Source organism: Eschrichtius robustus, chromosome 10 (genome assembly GCF_028021215.1).
Source record: "Eschrichtius robustus isolate mEscRob2 chromosome 10, mEscRob2.pri, whole genome shotgun sequence".
NCBI classification, from domain to species: Eukaryota; Metazoa; Chordata; class Mammalia; order Artiodactyla; family Eschrichtiidae; genus Eschrichtius; species Eschrichtius robustus.
In genome coordinates, this window is record NC_090833.1 from 12,668,849 (window position 1) to 12,694,424 (window position 25,576).

General features: G+C 40.4%; 1 protein-coding gene across 3 annotated transcripts in view; it reads right to left on the bottom strand.

Annotated features, from left to right (window-relative positions):
- MRRF (mitochondrial ribosome recycling factor) overlaps positions 1-25,576 on the bottom strand; it is a 57,827-nt gene that overhangs the window by 25,991 nt on the left and 6,260 nt on the right. For 2 of the 3 annotated variants that reach the window (XM_068552125.1, XM_068552123.1), the window contains 4 exons: positions 19,825-19,980; positions 15,717-15,835; positions 15,079-15,237; positions 8,344-8,435 (listed from right to left, as the gene is read on the bottom strand). In XM_068552125.1, coding sequence (XP_068408226.1) covers positions 8,344-8,435; positions 15,079-15,237; positions 15,717-15,835; positions 19,825-19,951 — 497 coding nt within the window. In that variant the 5' untranslated portion in view covers positions 19,952-19,980. The remainder of the gene's footprint in view (positions 1-8,343; positions 8,436-15,078; positions 15,238-15,716; positions 15,836-19,824; positions 19,981-25,576) is intronic. The other variant, XM_068552124.1, reaches the window with a different exon arrangement.

Here is a 25,576-nt window from a genome sequence, read left to right on the forward strand (position 1 = left end):
ATATGTCACAAGTGTGCCCAGATATTTGGTCAAACATTATTCTGGGTGTTTCTATGAGGGTGTTTTTGGATGAGTTGAACATTTAAATCAATAGACTGAGTAAAGCAGACTGCCCTCCCTAATATAGGTGGGCCTCATTCAGTCAGTTGAAGGCCTGCATTAAGACAAAAATAATAGGGAATTCCCCTGAATAAGAAGGAATTCCTCCTGCCTGACTGCCTTCAAGCTGGAACAATGGTTTTTTCCTGCCTTCGACTCAAACTGAAACATCGGCACTTCCTGGGTCTCAAGCCTCCTGGCCTTTAGCCTGGAACTACACCATCAGTTCTCCTGGTTCTCAGGCACTTCAGGCTCAGATCAGACCCACACCATCAGCTCTCCTGAGTCACCAGTTTGTCTCCCAAGACCGCAGATCTTGGGACTTGTCAGCCTCCATATTCACATGAGCCAATTCTTTATAATAAATCTCTTTATACACACACACACACATATACATACATACATCAATCTATCTACATATATGTATGTATATACATGTGTGTGTATGGATATATATATATCCTGTTGGTTCTTTTTCTCTGGAGAACACTAACTAATAGAAAGACTTTACATGATACTGGCCTCTCCATTTCACTCTGACCTCATCTCCTATTTCTCTCCCCTCCCTTGTTTTGCTACAGACACATGAGTGCTCTCACTATTCCCTGAACACCCTAGGTGGACCCTCACCTCAGGGCTTCTACACTTGCTGCTTCCTCTGCCTTAGTGCTGAATATAAGCCTAGTCTGCTCTCTCATGTCCTCAGCTCTCTGCTCAATTATCACCTTCCCCCGAAGCCTTCCGTGAACACACTACTTAAAACTGCACCGGCTCACTACCCCCATCTATGACATCCTTTATTTTTTTTCTCCACAGAGAGAAAAATATGGCCAGCTGACACACACACTGCATGTGGGTGTTACTGTCCATTTCCCCAGTAGAAGTTCCACAAAGGCAGAGGTTTTGTCTAGCTTATTCACTGCTGTGTCCTCCATGTCTGGAACTATGCCTGACACATAGTAGGTGCTAATAAATATCTGCTGAATAAATTTACAAATACTCTAGAAGTTTCACATTTCAGCATAAAAACTTTATATTCTCATAAACGCAGTTAAGTGGTCACCTGGGGCCAGAGGACTTGCAAAGGGTCATGGGGAACTTTCAAGATGACCGAACTGGTCTATATCTTGACTGAGATGGTGGTTACAGTCAAGATATATATTTGACCTACATTTGTCAAAATTCATCATCATGTACACTTGAAATGGGTTCATGTTTTATATGTAAGTTACATTTCAATAAAGTTACCTAAAAAAAAAAAAGGGGGGGGGCTTCCCTGGTGGCGCAGTGGTTGAGAATCTGCCTGCCAATGCAGGGGACATGGGTTCGAGCCCTGGTCTGGGAAGATCCCACATGCCGCGGAGCAACTAGGCCCGTGAGCCACAATTACTGAGCCTGCGCGTCTGGAGCCTGTGCTCCGCAACAAGAGAGGCCGCGATGGTGAGAGGCCCGCGCACTGCAATGAAGAGTGGCCCCCACTTGCCGCAACTAGAGAAAGCCCTGGCACAGAAACAAAGACCCAACACAGCCATAAATAAATAAATAAACCCAAAGTTTAAAAAAACAAAAACAAAAACAAAAAAACAAATACTTTATATTCCAGAGTGCTTCTCACACCAAAAAGTGGCACATAAATTCATTTCAGATTATGCATCCTGATTTGAGCTTTGGCAATTATGCTCCACATGGTTTGGGTTGGTATATAATTAAATTTTAAAATACCAATTACTGCCCCTTATTACAAAAAGAAAAAGTGCTCTCAGAGGTCCATAGACGTTAAGAATAGACTTTGATGTCAAGCAGACCCATATTTAAATCCTGCACAATTCTATCCTTATTAGCTAAATGAACTTGAACAAGTTATTTAACATCTCTCAGGCTTACTTAGCTCATGTATAAAAAACAGGGGATAATAGAATGACTTAAGTAATACAGCATAAGGCCTAGAATACAGTGTGCACTCAGTAAGTAGTCACTTTGCTTAATATTATTATTGCCATGCAGTGAGCCAGGAAGGCCCTTCAAATATTCATGGGGTTTCCTAAGAGAGTGACGTCAGGTTTGGGTCTGAGGACCACTGGAGGGGCCACTCGGGTGTGTTGCAGATGGTTGTTTGGCCCTGAAGTGTCCATGTCTCCAAGAAGCTCAGCAATATGCAGCACACTGGTGCAAACAAGCACTGAGACAATCAAGGAACAAAAGCTACACCAAGTCCCCCCACATTCCATTCACTTCTTCCCCAATTACGGTCCCGCCTCTACCACTTCCCATTCCCAGCAGAAGAGCAGGAAGATCCTTAGGAGATCATTACGACACTGTTAGTAAACGAGAAAAAATTTTAAACGACCAAGATACTCAACAATTGAGAACGATTTAATGTCATACGTAACATGCAAGCACTACGTATCCCTTAAAAAGAGTAAGGAAGAACTCTCCTCAGAGAGAGCAATGACACGTTAAGTTAAAAAAAGAAACTGCAGGGACTTCCCTGGTGGCACAGTGGTTAAGAATCCGCCTGCCAATGCAGGGGACACGGTTCGAGCCCTGGTCTGGGAAGACCCCACATGCCGCGGAGCAACTAAGCCCATGCACCACAACTACTGAGCCTGCGCTCTAGAGCCCGCGAGCCACAACTACTGAGCCCACATGCCGCAACTACTGAAGCCCAGGCGCTTAGAGCCTGTGCTCTGCAACAAGAGAAGTCACTGCAATGAGAAGCCCGCACACAGCAACGAAGAGTAGCCCCCGTTCGCTGCAACTAGAAGAAAGCCTGTGTGCAGCAACGAAGACCCAACACAGCCAAAAATAAATAAATAAATAAAATTTTAAAGAAAGAAAAGAAAAGAAACTGCATAAGAGTACGTGTAATATAATCCCATACCATTATAAGAAAGATGGAGAAGGAGATTTACACGTGTCTGAAGTTGCACAGAAAAAAATCTGGAAAATCAACGTGCTAAAAGTAGTGCCCTATGGAGAATAGGATGGAGGTACTTTTTTATTTTTTACAATTTTATTCAATGAGCAAGTAGAAGGGATTCTTAAATTTATTTATTTTTATTTATTTATGGCTGTGTTGGGTCTTCGTTTCTGTGCGAGGGCTTTCTCTAGTTGTGGCAAACGGGGGCCACTCTTCATCGCGGTGCGCGGGCCTCTCACTGTTGCGGCATCTCTTTTTGCAGAGCACAGCTCCAGACGCGCAGGCTCAGTAATTGTGGCTCATGGGCCCAGTTGCTCCGCAGCATGTGGGATCCTCCCAGACCAGGGCTCGAACCTGTGTCCCCTGCATTGGCAGGCAGATTCTCAACCACTGCGCCACCAGGGAAGCCCGGTACTTTTTTATTTAATCCTACTTAAAGTAAAACCAACGCAGACACTGACAAGAATAATGAAAGAGGAGGACAATACAGGAAGGATGCAACTTCGCGGGGGAATGAGTCAATCTTAAGCACTTTGATTTCTTCGGTGAATTCATGATTCCTTACAGCTTTCTTTAAAGCCAGACACGAACTCAGTGCTCTCAAACCAAAGCACCCTCATTCTACTTTGTGTGGTTTTCTCATCAATATTTGGTAAAACAGTAAGTAAGGGAGTATTTGTTTGTTTGTTTGGGGGCATAATGAAGATGTGAATGGGGTGGGGCCTCTGATCAAAATAAACTGCTCAAAACGTTTCAGGGTCCCTGATTAAGAAGTGGAAGACTGATATACCTGAAAAAGCTGCTATCCGGAGAAAAGAACAGGGCAAAAGGCAGTAAGTAAGACTTGAGTTCCATCGTGCTTCTGCCCCTTGGTAGCCCTATGACAGCGGGCACTGACTCCTGGGAGCTTCAGGTCTTCCATCGGGCAAGTGGGCATAAGAGCAGTCTCCCAACCTCAGAGCGGTGGTGTGAGAATTCAGGGAGAAACCCTCAAGCATTCAGCACAATACCTCCAGGCATTACACCTGTAGTGCAGGTGGTTTATAAATAGGACCCAGAACTTGATTACATAAATAAGAAAGAAAAATAGAAAAAACTATTTCAGTGAATCTTGATTAACAGGAATGTTCAAAGAATCCGTCCAGTTGACGGACTGCTCTAAATGGAAGAACACTGGCCAGAGAAGAAAACAAAAGCTATACACAGTGTCACTGCGGACGAATGTAACCCAGAGCCTATGAGGTCCAATGTCATTTTACTGAGGACAGCCAGGAAAAAACTTGCACACAGCCACACACAGCTGGATTCGCAGAGGCTTTGAAAAGAAGGCTTGGTGATATGCACCACCCAGGCTCCAAGTTTGACCTGTTATTGCTTTAGGATTTATCCTCCGCCTACTTCCCAAAATGATCAGAGGCAGATTATAGGAAGAGTCACGTACTCAGTAGACTCATTTAAATAAGAATATAAGAATCAGAGGAGTGTGATGAGGGTGAGGTACCAGCTGAGATCTGTTGCAACTGAAAATAAAACTTAGCTCTGGGCAACATCCAGAGTGAAGGCAAAAAAGCAAACTTGCAGACTATCATTAGGCAGAGGAAGAATCACAATCAACCAGGAAAGGTAAATTTTTATAGAACTAAACTTGAAATTTTATCATCAGAAACTGATCATGGGAATTTATGCTTCTGATTCCCTCCCACCTCCCAAACTCCTAACATAAGCTTTAGTGTGTTATTTTCCTCCTTGCAGCTTTGCCAATTACCAGCTGTGTGACCTGGAGCCAATGCCTCACCTCTTGGAATCTCAGTTTCCCCATCCTTTGAAGGGAGGGATGTGCCTATCTATTTATGAAAAGGAATGAAGGAACATTTGCTAGCATTAACTGGGTGCTTGCTAAACATCAAAAGCTTTGTGCACATTATCTCACTGAAATCTCCCAATAACTATGTAAGGTCAGTCCCATAAATATTTTACAGAGGAGCTCTCTGAGATTCAGAGACATAGACAGTTGCCATTGTCACACAGCTAAAGAGCAGAAGAGTCAGAACTCAATTTCATGCTTTTGTGATACCAAGGCACAAATTTAACCGTTAGACTTTTCCACTTTTCCTGTATATGTCAAGCACCTAACAGTTCCTGGCACATAGTAGGTACTCAACATATCAGTCCCCTTCCTCACTCCTTCCTTTTCTCCTAAAGTAAAATTATGTATATATGGAAAAATTTATGTCTACTGAAATAATATTAGTATCTTACATTTATATAGCTTCTTTCCTCTAAGGAGATCACGCTACTTAATCTATTTTCTCTGCTAATCTCACCAAAGCTCTAGCTATCATTATGTATTATTTCATTTATTTTACAAATACGGAGCTAGAAGGCAGTAAGCTGTTAGGGTGACGTGCCCAGAATCATATGGAAGTCACTGCCAAAACCAAATAAAAACCTTGGTCCTCTTTACATCTAAAACAGCCTTTATCCTCTCACATGACACAGCCTCCATAATAAAGAACAGATCATTCATTTTTTATCTGGAAAACTACCAAACGTATAATTCAGTGAGGGGCCTCATGACCTTACCACCTTGTCAAAGGGAAGAAAGCATATAAAAAATGAGGTTTGCAGGAGCAGACGGTTTTGGTCCGTCAACTTTCTCTTGGATTACACCCATTAACCAACATAAAATAATGCAAAATATAATGTAACAGATCCCCGTGTCTTTGGAAATTCAAGTTAAACTCACTGATCTTTCAAACTTATATACAAGGCACAAGGGCAATCATTAACTCGTGTGGGGCTGCAGAGGCGCACATTACATCAACGAGCTCTTTGAAAGAAACATATGATCTACAATGGGCCACTCTAAGAAGAATCCAAGTCAGCAACGAGCATTTAGTGGCATAAATTCACAGCATCACAGCACTCTGGAGCTCCAGAAGGGACCTGGCAGACCACTGAGAACAACCCCTCCAGCCTGTGCATCAGGAACCCGAGGCTCAGGGAGGTTAAGTGGCTTTTCCAAGATTTCACAGACAGGAGAGCAAGAACGAAAAAGTAAAGCTGCTGACTACTATCCATTCCACTTGAAAGTCTTGCTTCTGATGTCCATGAGTACACATGGCACTTTCCAGAATTACCCATCTAGATAGAGAGTGCAGGAGAAAGAGCCCGGACTATGGTAACAGAAAAACTCAGGATTCAAGTCCTGACTGCTACTAACTGGCCATGTAATCTTCAGCAAGTCTCTTAATTTCTCTGAATTTCAATTTTTTCATCTATAAACTATGGGTAAGAGTAAATTCCACAAGTAAGCTGCCGGTAATATAAACAAGGGGCCCGGCACAGCCTTGAGTTCCACAAAGGCAAACATCAGGTCCACATACATCCCCAGCACCCAGCACAGAGGCTGGAACATAACACATTTGTAGAAAATTTGCTAAGCGAATCAATGAACTAACCAAGCAAACAGGTACTGGACTTGAACTCAGGTTTATTTGCTTCTTAAACCCTAGGTTATATTGCTCCCAATTAACATGATTTCAAAGCAGAGTGTTAATTCTGACTTACAGAGTACCGAGTACACAATGGAATAAGGAGGCCATTTTCTGGCCATAAAGCAAGAAACAAGTTCAGTGGGAAAGTTCCTGGACTCTCAGTGTTGGTATTAATTCTTGTTGCTAGCATGGGTACATCATGAGGTGTTAGAATCAACTAAACCTGGGTTTAGGTCTCAGCTTCAGCATAAGCTGTGTGACCTCAGAGATATTACTTTACCTCTCTGAGCCTAAATTTCCACACCTGGGGGAAAACCTACTTTACAGAGATTGCGTGACAAATGAGGCAATCTATATAAAGGAATACAGGACGATGTGTGGCACACAATGACTCAGCAAGTGTCACACTCCACTTCTCTTCTAGTTATTTGGAAGCTTCATTCATTCATTTCACTTAGGTCTCTGCTCCAACATCACTTCCTTCCTGAACCTTCCTGCCTACAATAAAACCCCCAACTCTCTCTATCGCCTTAGCCTGCTTATTTTTCTTCATAGTCCTTATCATCACCTGACATTACATTACGTATTTATTTGTTTCTCTTTTTACTGTGCCTACTCAACGATAAAGTAAGCCCTGGGAGGATGGGGACTTCTTATTGTTTGTTTACTGCCCTATCTCAACAACTAGAAAAGGGCCTGGCATGTAGTTAGTGCTTAATAAATATTTGTTGAGTGACTGAATGAATGAATTCAACACTTATTTGGGACTTGCTAGATGTGAGGCACTGTGTAGGAAGAGGGGTTTAGAAACAACTAAGAAATGAGATTACAGAAGGAGAAACTGATTCTGCCTGCTATGGAATCTGAGAAGATTTATATCTCACCTGGACTACTGCAGTGGCCTCCCGACTATGCTCCCTGCGTCTGCCCTGTCTCCCTACATTCCACTTGTTAATTGGCAGCCAGAGAGACCTCCAAAAAGTCAACATCAGATCATATCACTCCTCTACTTAAGAGCTTCCAATGGCTGCCCACTACAATGAGGGCACAGCCCCCACTCCTCACCACGGCCTGTAATGCCTAGAGCACCGTCCTCTCACCAGCCCATCACCCCCAGCCCCACTCTCTCCCTCCCTCACTGAGTTTCAGACACAATGGCTTTCTCTTCATCAAATATACCAAGGTCTTATCATTTCTTTTTTAATTTAAAAATAAACATACATTTTATGCATTTGAAACTCTAAGTTCTATATATTTATGTAATTAACAATATTCTGTTCTTATGGCTAAAATTCTTCAACAAGTGAGGATTAATGGGAAAATGACTCTTCAAGGAACTTGGGTTAGAGATTACAAGTGTCGAGATCTTTCGGACTCCGGGCCTTTGGGCTATCTGTTCACTCTGCCTGGGAAGCTCTTCCCCTAGGCTGGCTCTTCCTCATCATTCAACTGTCAGTCAAAATGTGACTTCCCTTAGAGTCCTCCCCAGCTAAAGCTGTCCTTGCCACCATCACTCTCATCAAGGCACTCTCTACTGGATCACACTGCCTTCTCTTTCCTCACAGCATTTCATTATTTGGAATGACTTTCTCTATTTATGTGTCCTATCTTCCCAATCAGAATGTAAAATACATGAGGACAAGAACTTTGTCAGATTCACTGCTGCATCTGAATAAGTAAACCGGATCTCAAAAGATGCTGGAGTCTGCCAGGATGAGAAGTACAGGTAAAGTACACTATCAGTCTAACAGGATCATGGAGTGTTGGTTTCCTTCCAAAGACAACTGCCCCATTACGTCAAAATATGTGAATTTCAGCCAGACGTACTTGGGAATGGGTACCCGAATTAGCGTCCCTTCCACTTCTGGGTTCAGATTCATTCCACTTTCTCTTATAGCCTTGATAGCTGCAGCTGTACACTGAAAACCAGATCAAAAGGTAAACAGAATTAGTAAATAATTATTACCAGATGCAAGCCCTCCATCGATAACTGGCAACCCATCTTGGCAGAACATGGAAACATTTAGTTCTGTTACCAGTAAGATCAGGAAGTTACATTGGTGTAGAGTGCTTTGATCAAGCTGAATAGCAAACTATGTCCACTCCTGGTACTAGTGTACTGCGGGAGGGAAAAAGCAAAGAGAAAGAAAAAAGAAAAAGAAAACAGCTCTGCTTCTTTGAAAAGATTTCAATGGTTTGAGGCAACACAGATCAAAACCACAATAAATCCTCAAGGGAGGAGGGCTGATCTGTGCAAAGACTGGTGTAAAGACAGCTGAAAGATTTTATACATTAAAAATTCCAGTTGACATTTTACACTCAAAATATACCAGTGCCGATTTGAAATGAGTAAATAAATTTAACTCATTCGCATCTATGCTCACACCAACCTCACTCATGTTTTGGCATGAGCAATGAATCTCTGCTGGTGTGTGCACCAAGAAAGGTAGCGTGAAAGATCTCAGCTCAAATCCCGGCTCTACTAACCATGTGACCCTGGGCAACAAGCTTGACTTCTCTGAGCCTCCATGTTGTAATCTGAGACCCTGCGGTACTGTACCTCAAAGAGGATTAAATGAGGCAACATGAGCCATGCATCTTGTTATGTGCCTGGGTGCCTGTAACACCCAGGCAAGGGGCGCTATTATATAAACGTATTCAATAAATGAAGAACGCACAAAACCCCCAAATAACGACGAGCTGATATCATCACTTAGCTGATGCACTGCTGTCTTTTTTTTTTTTTTTTTGTGACCGCACCACGAGGCATGTGGGAGGCAGGATCTCAGTTCTCCGAACAGGGATCGAACCCATGCCCCCTGCAGTGGAAGCACAGAGTCTTAACCACTGCACCGCCAGGGTAGTCCCTCTTTTTTTTTTAAATTTATTTTATTGAAGTATAGTTGTTTTACAATGTTGTGTTAATTTCTGCTGTACAGCAAAGTGATTCAGTTATACATATTCTTTTTCATATTCTTTTCCATTATGGCTTATTTCAGAATACTGAATATTATTCCCTGATGCATTGCTGTCCTGACATCCTCCAGGGTCTCTTCTGACACAGCCTTGCTCTCTAACGTGCCAGGTGGCACACTGGTACACTGATTTCCCCAAGTGCCTCATCTCACCTCAAGCAACATTATAACCACACCTGGCTTGCAATCCTAAAGCATAAAAGAAAGCAGTGTGGAAGAAAGATAATTTCACTGGCATGACAATGTGGAATTCATGAAAACAAGGCCTCTGACATTTTCAAAAGAATTTTAGGTTTGACCAGAGCCAATCCACATTGCTTGGATTCACAGAGCCAATTCCCAGCCTTGAGCTCCTCCCTAGACTTTCTGGTTTAAATAAATGGGGTTTGTTGCACACCTATTTTACTTTTCCAGGTTTTGTTTTGTTTTTTAAGGGAGTGCCTAGAAACCTCATCCATTTCATTTTTAAATGACCTGAATTCTACAGGGACATGACATATTATCATAAGGTCAAAAAGACAAACCGGCATTCCACATGCAGACGAACCATCCCCTCGGGCTACAGAATTTAACAGTGTGTCCACTGCTTAAAACTGCAAATTCTTAAAATGTACCTCTGACCATAGACTACTGGAGCTGGAAGGGACCTGGGACATAACAAGGTACAGTCCCTTCCTTACGAATGCAGGGACCTGCTGGTAAAGGTCACATCCCTTATACAGAGATACAGTCCCTGAAAACCAAGAGCAAGAGGGAGTGAAGACCTCGCCCGTCATGCTTCCGGTTACCGGCAGAGTTAAGAGGCGACTTCGCTCCTCAACTCTCCATCCAGTGACGTTACTTTGTCTCTGTTACCTTCCAGACCCCGTAGCTCAATGTATTCAGTAATTGTGGCACAGGGAATTTGATTTTTTTCTAATAGCCGAAAAGAATTTGGAACTAGGTCTGGTGTATAAAGGGTATGGCCAAGGTAAATAAAAGAGCTGGATGAAGAAATGAAATTTTCCTCTGCAAGAAAACTGCCATCTTCCTTAATAAAATGAAACACAGATTTCTAAAGTTAACAATAAAAGGAGAATGACCACTTTGAAGGAGCGGCCTGATTTCAAGTCTCCTAACCTTCCTTTTCTGAAGCTTCTCACTGACTGACTGATAACTCAGCTGGATCACCCCACCACCACCACCCTCCTTTCACACTCTGACCCAAGTGTTGCCACACAGCCTTCCCAGGCAAGCAAGGGAGTACCCACTGCTGCTTCCAAGCTGGGCAGCAACTATGTCTCAGTATTTACATATTCCCAGTCCCAGGCTCAGGGCCTAGTGTGTGGTAAGTGCTCAGTAAAAGCTGGTTGAGTGAGTATATTAATGCACTGACTCAGACCTGCTAGAAAAACTCATCTACTTACTTTTACTTCATGTTTATAACCCTCCCACACACACAAAAAACCCTTATTTTATACTATTTTATACATGTTCTGTGTCCTTTCACATGCAGAAAAAATGTGAACCAAGAGAGGTTTCATTTGCAAAGAAATCTACTAAAAGAGGTAGTTCTAAAATACTCTAAACATGTATATTTTAGTTTGATATGGAAGGATACAGAAACTCAGGGAATTATAGTCATTTTCCCAACGTGACTTCCGAACTACTCGTGGTTCAGACAAAAAGGCATATACTTCTATCGCATTTCCCTCTCCTAGCTTTTACCCCCTCGCTGAAGAGCTGCCCACCAGGAGGCTGCTCTCCAGTGATAACACTGACTCACTGGTTGCAGCTGCTTGGAGTACTGGGTCGAGAAAGATCACAGACCCCACCTGGGGTGAGGCAGGCAAGCGTGCTACGATCAATTAGCAATGTCTGCTATTACTGTTCTTAAACTAATAAATCTAACTCATTCGCGTCTATGTGCATGTCTACGCTACAGGACAAAAGACGATGAAACTTTTGTAGACAGGTGAACAAATCCTTGACAATCCGGGTTCCAGTCAACAGCTGACTTGCAGGGACTCAAAAAATATTTGTGGAATTAACGAATGGATGGTGAAAGGAGCACAGCCTTTAGAGTCCAACAGACCCATGCTCAAATCTTGGCTCTAACACAACAGCGTGAACCTGCAGAAGAGATTCTACTTCTCTGAGCCTCAGTTTCCTCATCTATAAAATGGAATAAACTTTAATTTTAAAGAGCATCCGTAAAAGCTTTTGTACAGCAAAGGAAACCATAAACAAGATGGAAAGACAACCCTCAGAATGGGAGAAAATATTTGCAAATGAAGCAACTGACAAAGGATTAATCTCCAAAATTTACAAGCAGCTCAATATCAAAAAACCAAACAACCCAATCCAAAAATGGGCAGAAGACCTAAACTGACATTTCTCCAAAGAACATATACAGATTGCCAACAAACACATGAAAGAATGCTCAACATCATTAATCATTAGAGAAATGCAAATCAAAACTACAGTGAGATATCACCTCAAACCAGTCAGAATGGCCATCCTCAAAAAATCTACAAACAATAAATGCTGGAGAGGGTGTGGAGAAAAGGGAACCCTCTTGCACTGTTGGTGGGAATGTAAATTGATACAGCCACTATGGAAAACAGTAAGCAGGTTCCTTAAAAAACTAAAAATAGAACTACCATACAACCCAGCAATCCCACTACTGGGCATATACCCTGAGAAAACCATAATTCAAAAAGAGTCATGTACCACAATGTTCACTGCAGCTCTATTTACAACAGCCAGGACATGGAAGCAACCGAAGTGTCCATCGACAGATGAATGGATAATGAAGATGTGGCACATATGTACAATGGAATATTACTCAGCCATAAAAGGAAACAAAATTGAGTTATTTGTAGTGAGGTGGATGGACCTAGAGTCTGTCATACAGAGTGAAGTAAGTCAGAAAGAGAAAAACAAATACCGTATGCTAACACATATATATGGAATCTAAAAAAAAAAAAAATGGTCATGAAGAACCTAGGGGCAGGACAGGAATAAAGACGCAGACCTACTAGAGAATGGACCTGAGGACACGGGGAAGGGGAAGGGGAAGCTGGGACAAAGTGAGAGAGTGGCATGGACATATATACACTACCAAATGTAGAATAGATAGCTAGTGGGAAGCAGCTGCATAGCACAGGGAGATCAGCTCGGTGCTTGGTGACCACCTAGAGGGGTGGGATAGGGAGGGTGGGAGGGAGGGAGACACAAGAGGGAAGAGATATGGGAATATATGTATATGTATAACTGATTCACTTTGTTATACAGCAGAAACTAACACATCATTGTAAAGCAATTATACTCCAGTAAAGATGTTAAAAAATAAATAGAAACACTTTTTAATGATAAAGATAATAATAATAATAAAAAAATATGTATATGTATAGCTGATTCACTTTGTTATAAAGCAGAAACTAACACACCATTGTAAAGCAATTATACTCCAGTAAAGATGTTAAAAAATAAATAAATAAAAACACATTTTAATGATAAAGATAATAATAATAATAAAAAAATAAAGAGTATCTGTGTTGATCACATGAAGCAAAACATGAGAAAGCAGTGCCTGGTCACACCGTAGACGCTCAGCGCACATTTGCTTTCTTACTGCCACAAGAGCAATAATGGAGCCTGCAGAATTTTTTTTCATTTGCCTTGTTCAAATCATGCTGCGGTTTTTTTACTCCCTTCTTTTTTTCCAATCATTAACTCTAGCTGCAGGCAAGTTTATGGAAGGCAGCAACTGCATCATTTATCAAGCAGGACACATGCTTAACAAATGCAACGCAGTTTTCTGTCCTTGATGCATCTGAAAAGATTCTGCATGTAAATCTGCATCATGTCTCTACGGCATGACACAGAAATGCTCAGGTTTGAAAAGAAAGCCAACGGCATATGAAACAGAAAGGAATTATATAAACACAGTGAGGATTAGCTCAGCATTTTGAAGCTATAAACCTGGGTACTGCATGGACAGCTTCTAAACTGGAGGAAGGAAATGTTTAGTTAGAGCTATTTGTTTAATATATACACCAGATGAGATAAAGGAATTCAAAAGACAATGTAACTCACACTTCCTCACTCTGTCCTTGTAAAGAACCTCTCTAGTGAGATGACTGTAAATGTTTTTTTTCCAAAACCCACAGAATTTCAACTTGGAGAAATGGCAAAGATGCTTTGCTTGAAAAATGAAGATATACTCCAACTTCCTAAGAAAAAATTAAGCTGTTAATACCTCCTCCTGCCTCATAAGATGCTCTGGTGGCCAATCAGGTGCTTCTTCTGTGAATGCCATTTGCTATTTAATAACAGAAGTGGCTGGCTCTGAAAAGCAATCTGCCTGATGAGGTCTTCAAACTGTGTAATTAGGAGGCTATTCCCTAAATTGGCCCGCAGTGCCTGTGGGATTAGATGAACAAGGCAGAGAGGCCTCAGTGGTTCAGAGGGGCCAGAAAGGGAAAGAGCTGACAGTTCCCTTTTTGTCCATTACTCTGCTCCTCGGTAACACCAGGAACGAGTGTCTCCCTTCCATCAACCTAAAGACAAGTATTCATCCATTTGAGGAAAATTTACTGAGTGCATCCATGTGTCAGGCACAGTGTTAGGTGTAAGTTAGAGCAAGTTAGATGTGATTCCTACATTCCAAGCTTACAATCTAGTGAAAGTGAGCTGGAAAATTAAGATGTAAATAACTGTATAACTATTGATAATGACAAGTACAATGAAGAAAAAGAACTGTGCTGTATAAAAGTGGTAAATGTGGAGGAATAATTGAGATTGGGTAGACTGGGGAAGACTTCCCTGAGAAAGTAATATGTAAGCTATGATCCAAAATATGAGTAGCAATTAGCCAGACAAGAGTGTTCCGAGCAAAGGAAAGAGCATACGCAAAGGCCCTGAGGATGCAAAGGGTTTGAGGAGTTGAAAGGCTAGTGTGGCTAGAGCCGTGTGCAAGGGTGACAGTGGCACAAGACTGGAGAGTCTGCAGAGACAGGCAGGGGCCATTTCATGCAAAGCCTTCTAGGCCACAGTCATCTCTTACTTAAAGATTACGTGAAGCCACTGATAAACTCGGTGCCTGGGAATGACATAATCCAGTAGATATCTTTACAAGTTCGCTCAGGCTGCAGTATAGAGAATAGATTGGTGGAGTAGTGAGTAATACCCCTCACAAATGTACCTAGCACATCAGCTACAAGAGCCCTCCTATTTGAAACAGCCTGCTGACAGCAAGGGCTTTCTCTTACTCATATCTCTAACCCAGTTTGTCAAATCCAGCAGTTTCAACTTTGGTCTCTGTCTTTGGGCTAGAACTGCTGAAACAGACCATCGGAATAGGGAGAGACTTCAGATTCCTTTACCTCATATTAACAGATGAGGAAATGGAGACCCAGAGAGCGACGCAACCTACACAAGGGCAAACAGCCAGCTGGCGAGACAGGTGGGACCAGATTCCAGGTCCTCAGTGATTCCCGATCCAGGTCAATTCTTACTGGACCAGTAAGGAAAAACCCGTTTACTTTCCTCAACCAGACTTAAAATCATAGCCTCTGGGTTGCAATGATCTAATGCAACCCACCTTCCAGCCTTGGAAGCACTGTGCTCTGCAATATTCTGCAATGGTCAGTCCAGTTTGAAAGGAATGTGAATTCCTGGAAGGTTTGCTCCAAATACTAATGCAAAAGTCACAGACTGGTGGCCCACAGACCAAACGTGGCCCATTAGGTTTTGTCATAGTCTTAAAACAAAACACACAAAAAAGGGAATTAGTTATCAACATTTAACAAAGATCTTACATAAAAATTTGGGTCACTGGCTTCTTCTGTAAACAAACGTCTTAACACCTGGTAATATCTAATTCCCCGGCCTGCATTTCTGCATCAGCAGGAGCTGGGCAAAGGCTGCTCCCTTCAGGCAGGGCACGGCAGCCACAGTTTACCCCAGCCCTTCCCATCACTGTGCTGCCACTACTGTTTGTCTTAGATGGGGCCCGTGTCAGTATTCAAATTACTTGCCTGGCCTCTATAGTGTTTTGAGTTAAACAGAAAAGGAATTTACAAACAGGAAGAGAGCTTTTCTTATCCTGAAGTTCCCATTATTATGCCTTCTCTCTTGTTTCATCCCAAACTAGAGGGAACACTTTCTCCTGACTCGACTCAGCCTCCTGCATTCCAAAAGAGACCATGGAGAGGGACCCCTTTAGCAAGGTCACCTTACCTCTGGGAAGCTGGCCATATTCACCAAAATCAGCTGTGGTGACTTCATGGAGATCTGGCCAATCTGGTTTAGAGCAAGTTTCCCATCAGCAGTTACCACAGTGATATGATCAAGGGATCCTAAAAGAAAAATGAAATAAAGGGTCTTCAAATTCAGAAGGACTTCGGTAGCCCCACATCTAAGTCTCTATCAATTCAGATTTGGCTAATGTTTAGGGATCCCTTACTAATGTGGCAAGATGGTTCAAGGGGCTTCCACAGGAGCAGTGGTGTCATGTGATGGAAAGGGCTTTGAAATGTTGACAAAACTAGGTTGCAACTGCTTACCAGCACCAGGGTAGCCAACAGTCCTGGTCTGCCTGGCCCTGAGCGGTTTCCTGTGACACGTGACTTTGAGAGCTGAGACCGGAAAAAGCTGGTCACCCCTCCAGCAACACTGCCATTTACTAACATGAAACCTCAGGCAAGTTAGTCATGTTCTCGGTACCTCGGTTTCCAATTCAATTAAAAAATACTTTACAGGATTAAAGTGAGGAATATAACTAAATATAAACAAGCAAGTATACCATAGGCACCAAAAAATAAACATAAAAATAGTTACCACTTATTAGGCCTTTTAGTTTTCACAACTAGTCTGTAACACTATCACTGTCTCCACTTGACACCGGAGAAAGAGACTTGGGGAGGTTTAATGGGCCAAATCACAGAGCTAACCAAAGGAAAAAGCGCAAGAGCCAAGCTCCAACTCAGGTGTGCTTACTTCCAATTCTAATCAAGGCTCTTTCCCTTATCAGTGGAATTCAAATTTGGTTGTGCATCAGAATCCCCAGGGAGCTTTTTCACGTAGATTCCTGGGTCCCACCCCCAGAGAGCCTGATTCTGCAGGGGCTTGGGAGCCTGTGATTTTGGGGAGCTTGTAGTTTTTCTAAAGATCACCACATGATTCTGACATGCAGCCAGGTTTGGAACTGTTCCCTGATACCACCTTGATTTTGGCACTTAGATTCCCTTTAGGAAGAAAAACAAACAAAAAACATAAAACAAAACAAAAAAAACCCCACCAACTATTACCACTTCACTGTTATCCTGGATCTGATCTTTGTCTCTATCTGAATTATGGAAAACCCTGGGCAAAATTTTCTTGTCAAGAAGGCAAGTATATAGTTACAGATGGAAAAGGGGTGTTATTCAAACTCCCTGATTTCCTATGCAAATGAAAACTAAAAGGAAACCTTACCATTCACGTTAAGAACCACCCACAGATGGCTCATTCTGATACACAAAGAGTAAAGGGTCGGGGGCTGGAGGTCAATTTTTTAAACAAACTGGGAGTTGTCCCAGCAAATTGTTGTTAGAATAATGCAGTACCATACCATGGCCCAAAGATCTGATTTGAAGCACAGTACTCAATTCACCATCACAAGATAGAAGGCTGTTGACACCACTGGCTTCAATCTGGAAAAGTCCATGATTCTGAAAACCAGTGACCTGGGTTCAAATACCAACCCTGCCACTTCCTGACTGTGTGACCTTAGGAAGGTCCCTTCAACCTTTTGGGCGTCTGTTTCCTGATTTCTAAATGGGGCATTAAAATCATACTTCTCTCACAGAGTTGTTATGAGGGTTAAATGAAAGAGTTTATGGAAAGCACTTATAATTGTGTCCTGGCATATGTAAGTGCCCAATAAATGCCATTATTATTACTTCTCAACTTTCTCCTGTATTTTAACCAAACTAACCTACTTACAATTTCTCTAATACAGCCTGTTCTCTCTTGCCTCGGGATCCTTCTACTGAGGATGCCCTTCTCTGCTCAGATAACTCCTGCTCACTCTTTAACACTCAGCTATGATTGTATCTGATCTCAGAAATCCTGTCTGACCTCCTAGGCTGGATTACAAACCCTTTATGAGCTCCTGAGGATCCTATGCACACTTCTACAATAATGGCAACCAATATTTACTGAACACTTCCCATGGCAAGACATGGTGCTAAATGCTTTCTGTAATTTATTTGCTTTCATTATCACAATAACCCTATGAGACAGCTCCACCATTTTACAGATGTGGAAACTGAGGCACAGAGTATAACTTGTCCAAGGTCACAAAAGCTCTTAATAATAGAGCCTGAATTCAAACCCAGGTCTGATCAACTCCAAAGCCATGGTCTTCACCACTCTGCTTTGCTATATGGTTTTACACATGTTGGTTTACTTGTCTATCCCTTCACATTAGGATCTAGGCTCTTGGAAGGTGGGGACAATGTCTTTTCTCTTTGTATCTACAGCACCTATTAATCAGCACAGAATAAGTGCTCAATAATGCTTTGATGAATAAATCAACGTATGTATGGATGGATGGATGGATGAATGAATGAGAGGACAAGAATGAACAAAGAAATAAACCTGTATTTTAGACAACTATTAAAAGCAATCAACTATCTTGGAGACAGAAATTGCTGGTAGATGGACGTGTAAGAGGAAAAGTGCCTGCTGGTTCAGATAGTAATGAAAGATGGTATGAAAGAATCTGGCAAAAAAATAAAATAAAATAAAATAAAAGACTGGCTAAGTCTTTAGCCTGTTTCACCCAGTCTCTTCATGGCCCAAATTTCTACACAGAACATTGCACAGACATAACCCTGAAGAGAAAGAAGCAAAGAGGAAATACCAATGGGAGGCCTTCTGAAAACAGATCGTAATTCAGCCTTCCTGATTTGCCAAAAGATCCTTTGCCACAGAAGTCCCAACATGGGCTTTTCAGTATGCAATTGTGGTGGTTCCCACTCCCTAAATCCGTATCGACATAATGCATCAAATCCTTTTCCCTCAATCTGTCCCCAGCGAGAATCTCCCTCAGCCTCATTCCTGCCCCTCATTTTCGCAGAGGTTAACATTTAACAAATTACACTCCCAACCTCTTTCCAGGCCCATCATCTTTTTAAGTTCAACAAGAGTGGAGCTTGCTGGCTAATTTTAAGTATCACATTTCTCCCTGAGCTCCTCTCAAACTGCTCTCTGGTTTCGGCTGCAGAATGTTAACAGGCCAGAAAGCACAGGGGAGACAAAGCACTTTATCAGCTTCATACCTAAAATAATAAGCAAGTTTAAAATAAACAGTTGGGAGAGATTGAATGGCACGCTCTACTGTCAGCAAAGGCAGAAATGCCCCAGTCCAGGGCTGACAAATGACGGAATGGTCTTCTGGTTTCACACTGGATCTCGTCTCTGAACTCTGTTTCTGCTGGTGTTTATAAATGAAGCCGTACACTTTTCACTTGGTTTTCTTAAGAACAAGTTCATGAAATACTTTCTAGTTTCCTTGTGAACTACCCCAAGCAAGATGTGAGTGGGAGCAGTGCAAGCTCCCATAGATACTTTCCGAGGGGGTCCCAGGCTTGACTCTAGGATGACGACAATTTCCAAAAGGCCAATTTAACAGCAATTGGATTTTTCCTGCCTGCCTGCACCATTAGCTGACAACTCACTTCTTCCATCACATCTGCAAACAGTTCTCCTAGACAGTTCTGACATTTCCCACTTAGGAAAGCCACTTTCAGGAAGTTATTAACCCAAACGGAATCTTCCTGGTCAAGCTCAGGGGTACAGAAATGCCTCAGGTGGGCAGGTCTGCAGCCAGTTAGTTCCCAGTAAGCGATAAGAACGGCCAAATAGGACAAATTGGAAAAATCAGACCAAAGATGTCAGTTACTATGAGACTAAATACCTACAAGTGTATAGAGTACAGCAATAATAAAATTCCCATTTTTTGAGAGTATTATTCCATGAAAGCAAAGACCATACCTATTTTGTTCACTGTATACCAGCACGATGCCTAGTTCATAGTAGGCAAGTATTTGCTAAATGGATAAATGTAGTGTTAATATGTGCTGGGCACTGTGCTAGAACCATTGCACATGTTACCTCATTTATTTACCCGTCCCAAAGCTAGAAGGTAGGAATTAGACGAGGAAACTGAAAACTAGAGAAGTAAAGTAACTGCCCATGGTCACCAATCAGTAAGTGACAAAGCTAGGACTAAAATCCAGCTGTGCCAAAGCAATGTTTTTGCCACTGTGCCCCTCTCCAAAACACAGGTTCAGTCACTAACCTGGTGAGGTCCTTATATTGACAGTCTTATTGAAATTATCCTTGAGCGCTTCTATCACCGACTTCATTTCTTCATCCACCTCTTCCAAGCTGATTATATCCTCAACCAAGGTAGTGTTAAGATTCATTCTGGTCTGGGACTGTCCTTTCCCTTTGGCTAGAAAGTCAACATTCAATGAATTAAAAAAACAGCAGCATAAACAGAGACAATAAACAACGAGTTAAGAAATATCTACTATGTGCAGGGAAAAAAGCCAAGTGCTGGAAAATTACAGAACATTGTCACTGCCCTAAAAAAGAGCCTACACTTACTGTCAACCTGGGACCCAGCATCATACAAAGCACTTTCTCAGATATTAGTGAAGGCACACGTTTTATAATGAGACATCCAGGTGAAAATATGGGCTATAATGCATACGACCTTTATGACCTTGAGCAAGTTACTCTACTTCTCTGATATCAGGTTCCCTTCCTATGAAACAGGAATAATATCTATACTGCCAGGTTGCTGCAAGGATACAAATTAAGTAATTCAAATACCTGAAAGAGCACTATCCACATGGCAGACACTCCATAAGTGAATGAATTCCTTATTTTTCAGAAAAATAAACAGAAGATGAGAAAGGTAGAGTGACTTTGCCTAATGTCACAAGGTCATGAAATAGTAAAGACAAGGTTTGGTCCCAGATGTGCCTAATTTTAAACCCATGAACTTTCCATTAAATTGTCTTCATAAAATGTAATTGGAGATACATAAAATATATTAATTCATTTAAAAATGAATCCTAAGACAAGGATATGCAAAGTATCTGATGGCTGGTACAGACAAAAAAAACAACAGTAGTTTAGCAACATTAAACACCGCCGGTAGTAGTGACAATGGCTTATATTTTAGAAAGCAACAATACTGAGAACTGAATAAAATTCTAATTTATATCTAAACCATCATAGCGATTTTTCATATGCATCTATAATGTGTATATGCATAGATCACTCCCGTGAGTATTACAAATAGTCTTGCATTTCTTTAAGGAGGGTGTGGGAAGGAGAAAAAGAATAAAAATATTTAAATAATATTATCCTATACTAGTTTATTTATTAAGTATACAACAAATTTTATTGAACATCTACAGTGAGCTAGATCCTGAGCTATTTGTATACCATATTACAGTTTGCAATGCAATTTCAAGTACATTCTTCTTTTAGATATTCAAAGCAGCTCTCTGATGTAGGAAGAACAGAGATTATTATTGTCCCCGTTTTACAGATGAGAAATTTGAGGCACAAGCCATTTAAATGTTTTGCCCAAAGTAACCAACCAGTTAGCAGCAGAGTGATTTTTTTTTTTGAACATTTATTTGCTTGTATCACCATCTTGCTTGAAATCTCACTGGTCTTAAGTTAACAGGCTAATGGCTTAGAATTGTCAGAACTGATGAAAGAGGTGAATCTTCAGATTTAGAAACACAAGTTCCAAACAGGATAATAAAAGTAAATTCATACCTACATTTTGTGAATGCAGAAAACCAAGGACAAAGAGATTGTGAAAACAGCCAGAGAAAAGACAAATTATCCATAAAGGATCAAAATTTAGAATAATAGCGACAATAGAAGCTAGAAATAATTTCCAAGAGCAACAACAGAAGCTAGAAACAATGGAAATAATATCAACTTTAGTGTTAAACCAAGTATGCATGTTAAAAATTTTAAGTTCTGCCTATCAATATTAGAATGGATTAATATTCTTTATGAATGAAATACTATACAACCGTAAGAAGAAAAGATCTATAACTACAAAGAAGAACTTAAATGAATCTCACAAACATAATGTTAAGCAAAGAGGCTAGACACAAGAATCCAGACTGTACAGTGCAAAATCCAGATACAATAACATATACTAAACAGTATAACAGATAAACAAATAAACAGTATATCATTAGTAGTTAGAATAATAGTTACCTGCAAAGGGTAGAAGGTGGTAAGTTACTAAAAGGGAGCAAAAGGGCACTTCTGACATGCTGGGAATGCTCTGGTTTTTGGTTTGGGTGCTGATTACATAAGTAAAAATTATATAAGTGAAAATTATCAAGCTATTTTCTTATGATAGCTGCACTTTTCCATAGGCGCTTTATTTTTATAAAAACATAAAAAAGAAATTAAAAGTAACCACCAAAACAATAAGAAATAGAATGTATACCTTCCAAATCAGCAGAGATGAAAAAAGAATAAAGAAACTTGATTAATCCAATAGAAAGGAGAAAAGAAGAAACAAAGAAAACCTCAATAAAGAGGTAGTACAAAATAATAGAAATACAAGTACTCAGACCAAAGAACCAGTTAAAAGTTAGAGATTCTCAGTAAGATTTTTTTAATCTAGTCATATATAATATATACAAGAGATTTTACAAAAATATAAGATCACAGAAAGTTTAATGTATGGGCATGAGAAAATTATAACCCTAGCAAATATTAATCAAAAGAAGGTTGGTGTAGTTATATTAATATAAGACAAAATCGATTTTACAACAAAATGCATTATTAGAAACAATGAGGAGCACTTCATAAAAAGAGAAAAAATTCACCAGAAAGATATAACAATTCTGAGCTTCAAAACTACTTATGGACTGAAGAAAAATGCACAGTAGAATTTTAAAATATTTTAAATGACAATAATAAAAATACTATACATAAAAAACTTGTAGGAAGTACCTAAAGTTGTATTTATAAATTTACAGCCTTAAATGCTTACAAGAAAAGAACAAAAGTCGAAAATTAATGAACTAACTGTCCAGCTCAAAGGATATAAAAAGAACAAGAACATGGGAGGAAGTAAACAATATAGAACAGAAGTCAATGAAGTTTTTAAAAAGAGAGATCAAAAAAATTAAAAGCTCTTTTACTAAAAAGGTGTATAAAATTGACAAACTTCTGTCAAAAATCATTGATTAAAAAAGGGAAGTAGGGACTTCCCTGGTGGCGCAGTGGTTAAGAATCTGCCTGCCAATGCAGGGGACACAGGTTCGATCCCTGGTCTGGGAAGATCCCACATGCTGCAGAGCAACTAAGCCCATGCGCCACAACTACTGAGCCTGCGCTCTAGGGCCCACAAGCCACAACTACTGAGCCCACGGGCCACAACTATTGAAGCCCGCGCACCTAGAGCCCATGCTCCACAACAAGTGAAGCCACAGCAATGAGAAGCCTGCACACTGCAAGGAAGAGTAGCCCCCACTCGATGCAACTAGAGGAAGCCCGCGTGCAGCAACGAAGACCCAAGTCAGCCAAAAATAAATTAATTAATTAATTATTTTAAAAAAGGGAAGTAGACACAAATAAATAATACTAAGAAAGAAAAAGGGGACACAGTCACCAAAACAGTGGAGATTTTAATAATCTTAAGAGACTATTATGGACAACTTTATGCCAAGAACTTCCTATAAACATATAATTTACTAAAACTAACTCAAGAACAAAAAGAAAATCGGGGAGTTCCCTGGTGGCCTAGTGGTTAGGATTCTGGGCTTTCACTGCCGTGGCCTGGGTTCAATCCCTGGTCAGGGAACTGAGACCCTGAAAGCTGCATGGCGTGGCCAAAAAAGAAAAAAAAAAGTATTCCTGTTCACCAGCAACCAAATAGAACGCACAACTTTTAAAAAGATATAAACTTAAAACAATGAATCTTCTATAAGATAATACAGAATATATTTATGACCTTAAGGTAGGGGAAAATTTCTTGAAAAGGAAAAAAAGAGCACTACTCGAAAAAGATTGATATACTGGTCTACATTAAAATTAAGAACTTCTGTTCACTAAAAAAACACTGTGAAAAGGCAATTGTTATCAGCAATACATATATATATGCAGAAGTCTTATCTTTAGAATACATTAAAATTCTTACAAGTCAATTTTTTAAAATGGGCAAAAGACTGGAAAGAGGATATCCAAATAACCAATAAACAAATAAAAGGTGCTCACCATCACTATTCATCAACGAAATATAAATTAAAACCATAATGAGATATAACTGCACACCCATCAGGATGGCTAAAATTAAAAAGGCTGACCATACCAAGTGCTCACAAGGATACAGTGGGTATTTAGCAAATAGAAAGCTGAAACACTCTGGGAAGGAGTGTAACCTGACATGACTACTTTGGAGAATTGTATGTTCTGAAACTGAACTGAAACTGAATATATGCATAACCGAAGGCTCAGCAATCCTCCTCTTGGTATACACCCAACAGAAAGGCATACATATGGGCACCAAAATGCATGTTCATAGCAGCATTATTTATTTTAGCTCAAAACTGGAAGCAATTCAAATATCCATCAACTATAGAAAACACACATAAATCGTGGTATACGCATTCACTGGGGTACTATAAAGAAATAAAAATGTACCAACAACTACTACAGGCAACAACATGGACAAATCTCACATGTAGATTGCTATCAAAAGAAGCCAGGCATGAAAGAATACATCTTGAGTTCAAAAAGGGCAAAACAAATCTGTGGTGGTAAAGTCAAGAGAGGGGGCTGTCTTTTGAAGGGTGACAACTGAAAAGGACATGAGGGAAACTTCCAGAGTACAAGTGACGTTCTATATCTTAATCTGGGTGATCGTTACATGGTTGTGTTCACTTTGTGAAAATTCACTGAGCCATACACTTACAATTTATGTACGTACTTTTCTGTGTACATCACTCAATTTACTTTAAAAAACATCATGTACAAAAGTGACAAAAATGATGATAGCCTAGAAATAAACCTGATTAAAGAACTGTGCAAGACCTTTATGGAGAAAACCTGACAATATAAGTTTCATAGAGAAGAGCAAAAGGCCAAGAAGAAGAAAAAGAAAAAGCTAGCGTGTTCTGAGGGGAAAGATTTGTACCACTAGATTCAAGACTTGTGATTCAGGCACTAAGGAATTTAGTGCAGGGAGAGATGAGTAGTTCAACACATCAAGAACTCAGATATAAATCATACATATAAAGAAACCTGACATATGACAGAGGAAGCATTACAAATCTGGGAGTAAAGAAGGCCACTCAGTAAGTGAGGTTGACACACTTATTACCCATCTTAAAAAGAAATAAAATTAGATTCCCTACCTCACATCATATTCAGAAATAAATTCCATATGGATTAAAAACCCAAATGTGGAAAGTAAAAACCTTTAAAAAATTTAGAAGAAAATACAGAAGAATAGCTTTATGACTTTCAGATAGCTGAGGGTTTGTTAAGTAAGACAGAAAAAGCAAAAATGATAAAAGAACTGAAAAATATGACTACATTGAAACTTATGTTCAATGAAAGACATCATAAAGTAAAAAGGCAAAGTAGATACTTGCAACATATACAGTCAACAAAGGATTAGCATTCCTAATATAGAAAGAATCCAATAAATCTAAAGGAAAACATCAAACAACCAACTTTTTAAGAGGCAATCAAAGAAGACAAACACTGAAGAGCCAATGAAATATGAAAAGATGCTGCTTACGCGCTGCAGCTAACGTCTAGCGCACTAGAAGACTGCAATGCTGTGGGCGTCAGGAGACCTGGATTCCAGTTCTGCCACTAACTCGATATGACCATGGGCAAACGTCTTACATACGGACCTCAGTTTCCTCATTTGCAAAACGGTGAGATCTGTGCTTCACTAGGTAATTAGAAGAATTTCTTCACTGGATAATTACAATTCCTTCAATGGATAATTATAAGGATCAAATTAAATTATTAAATGTATGTGA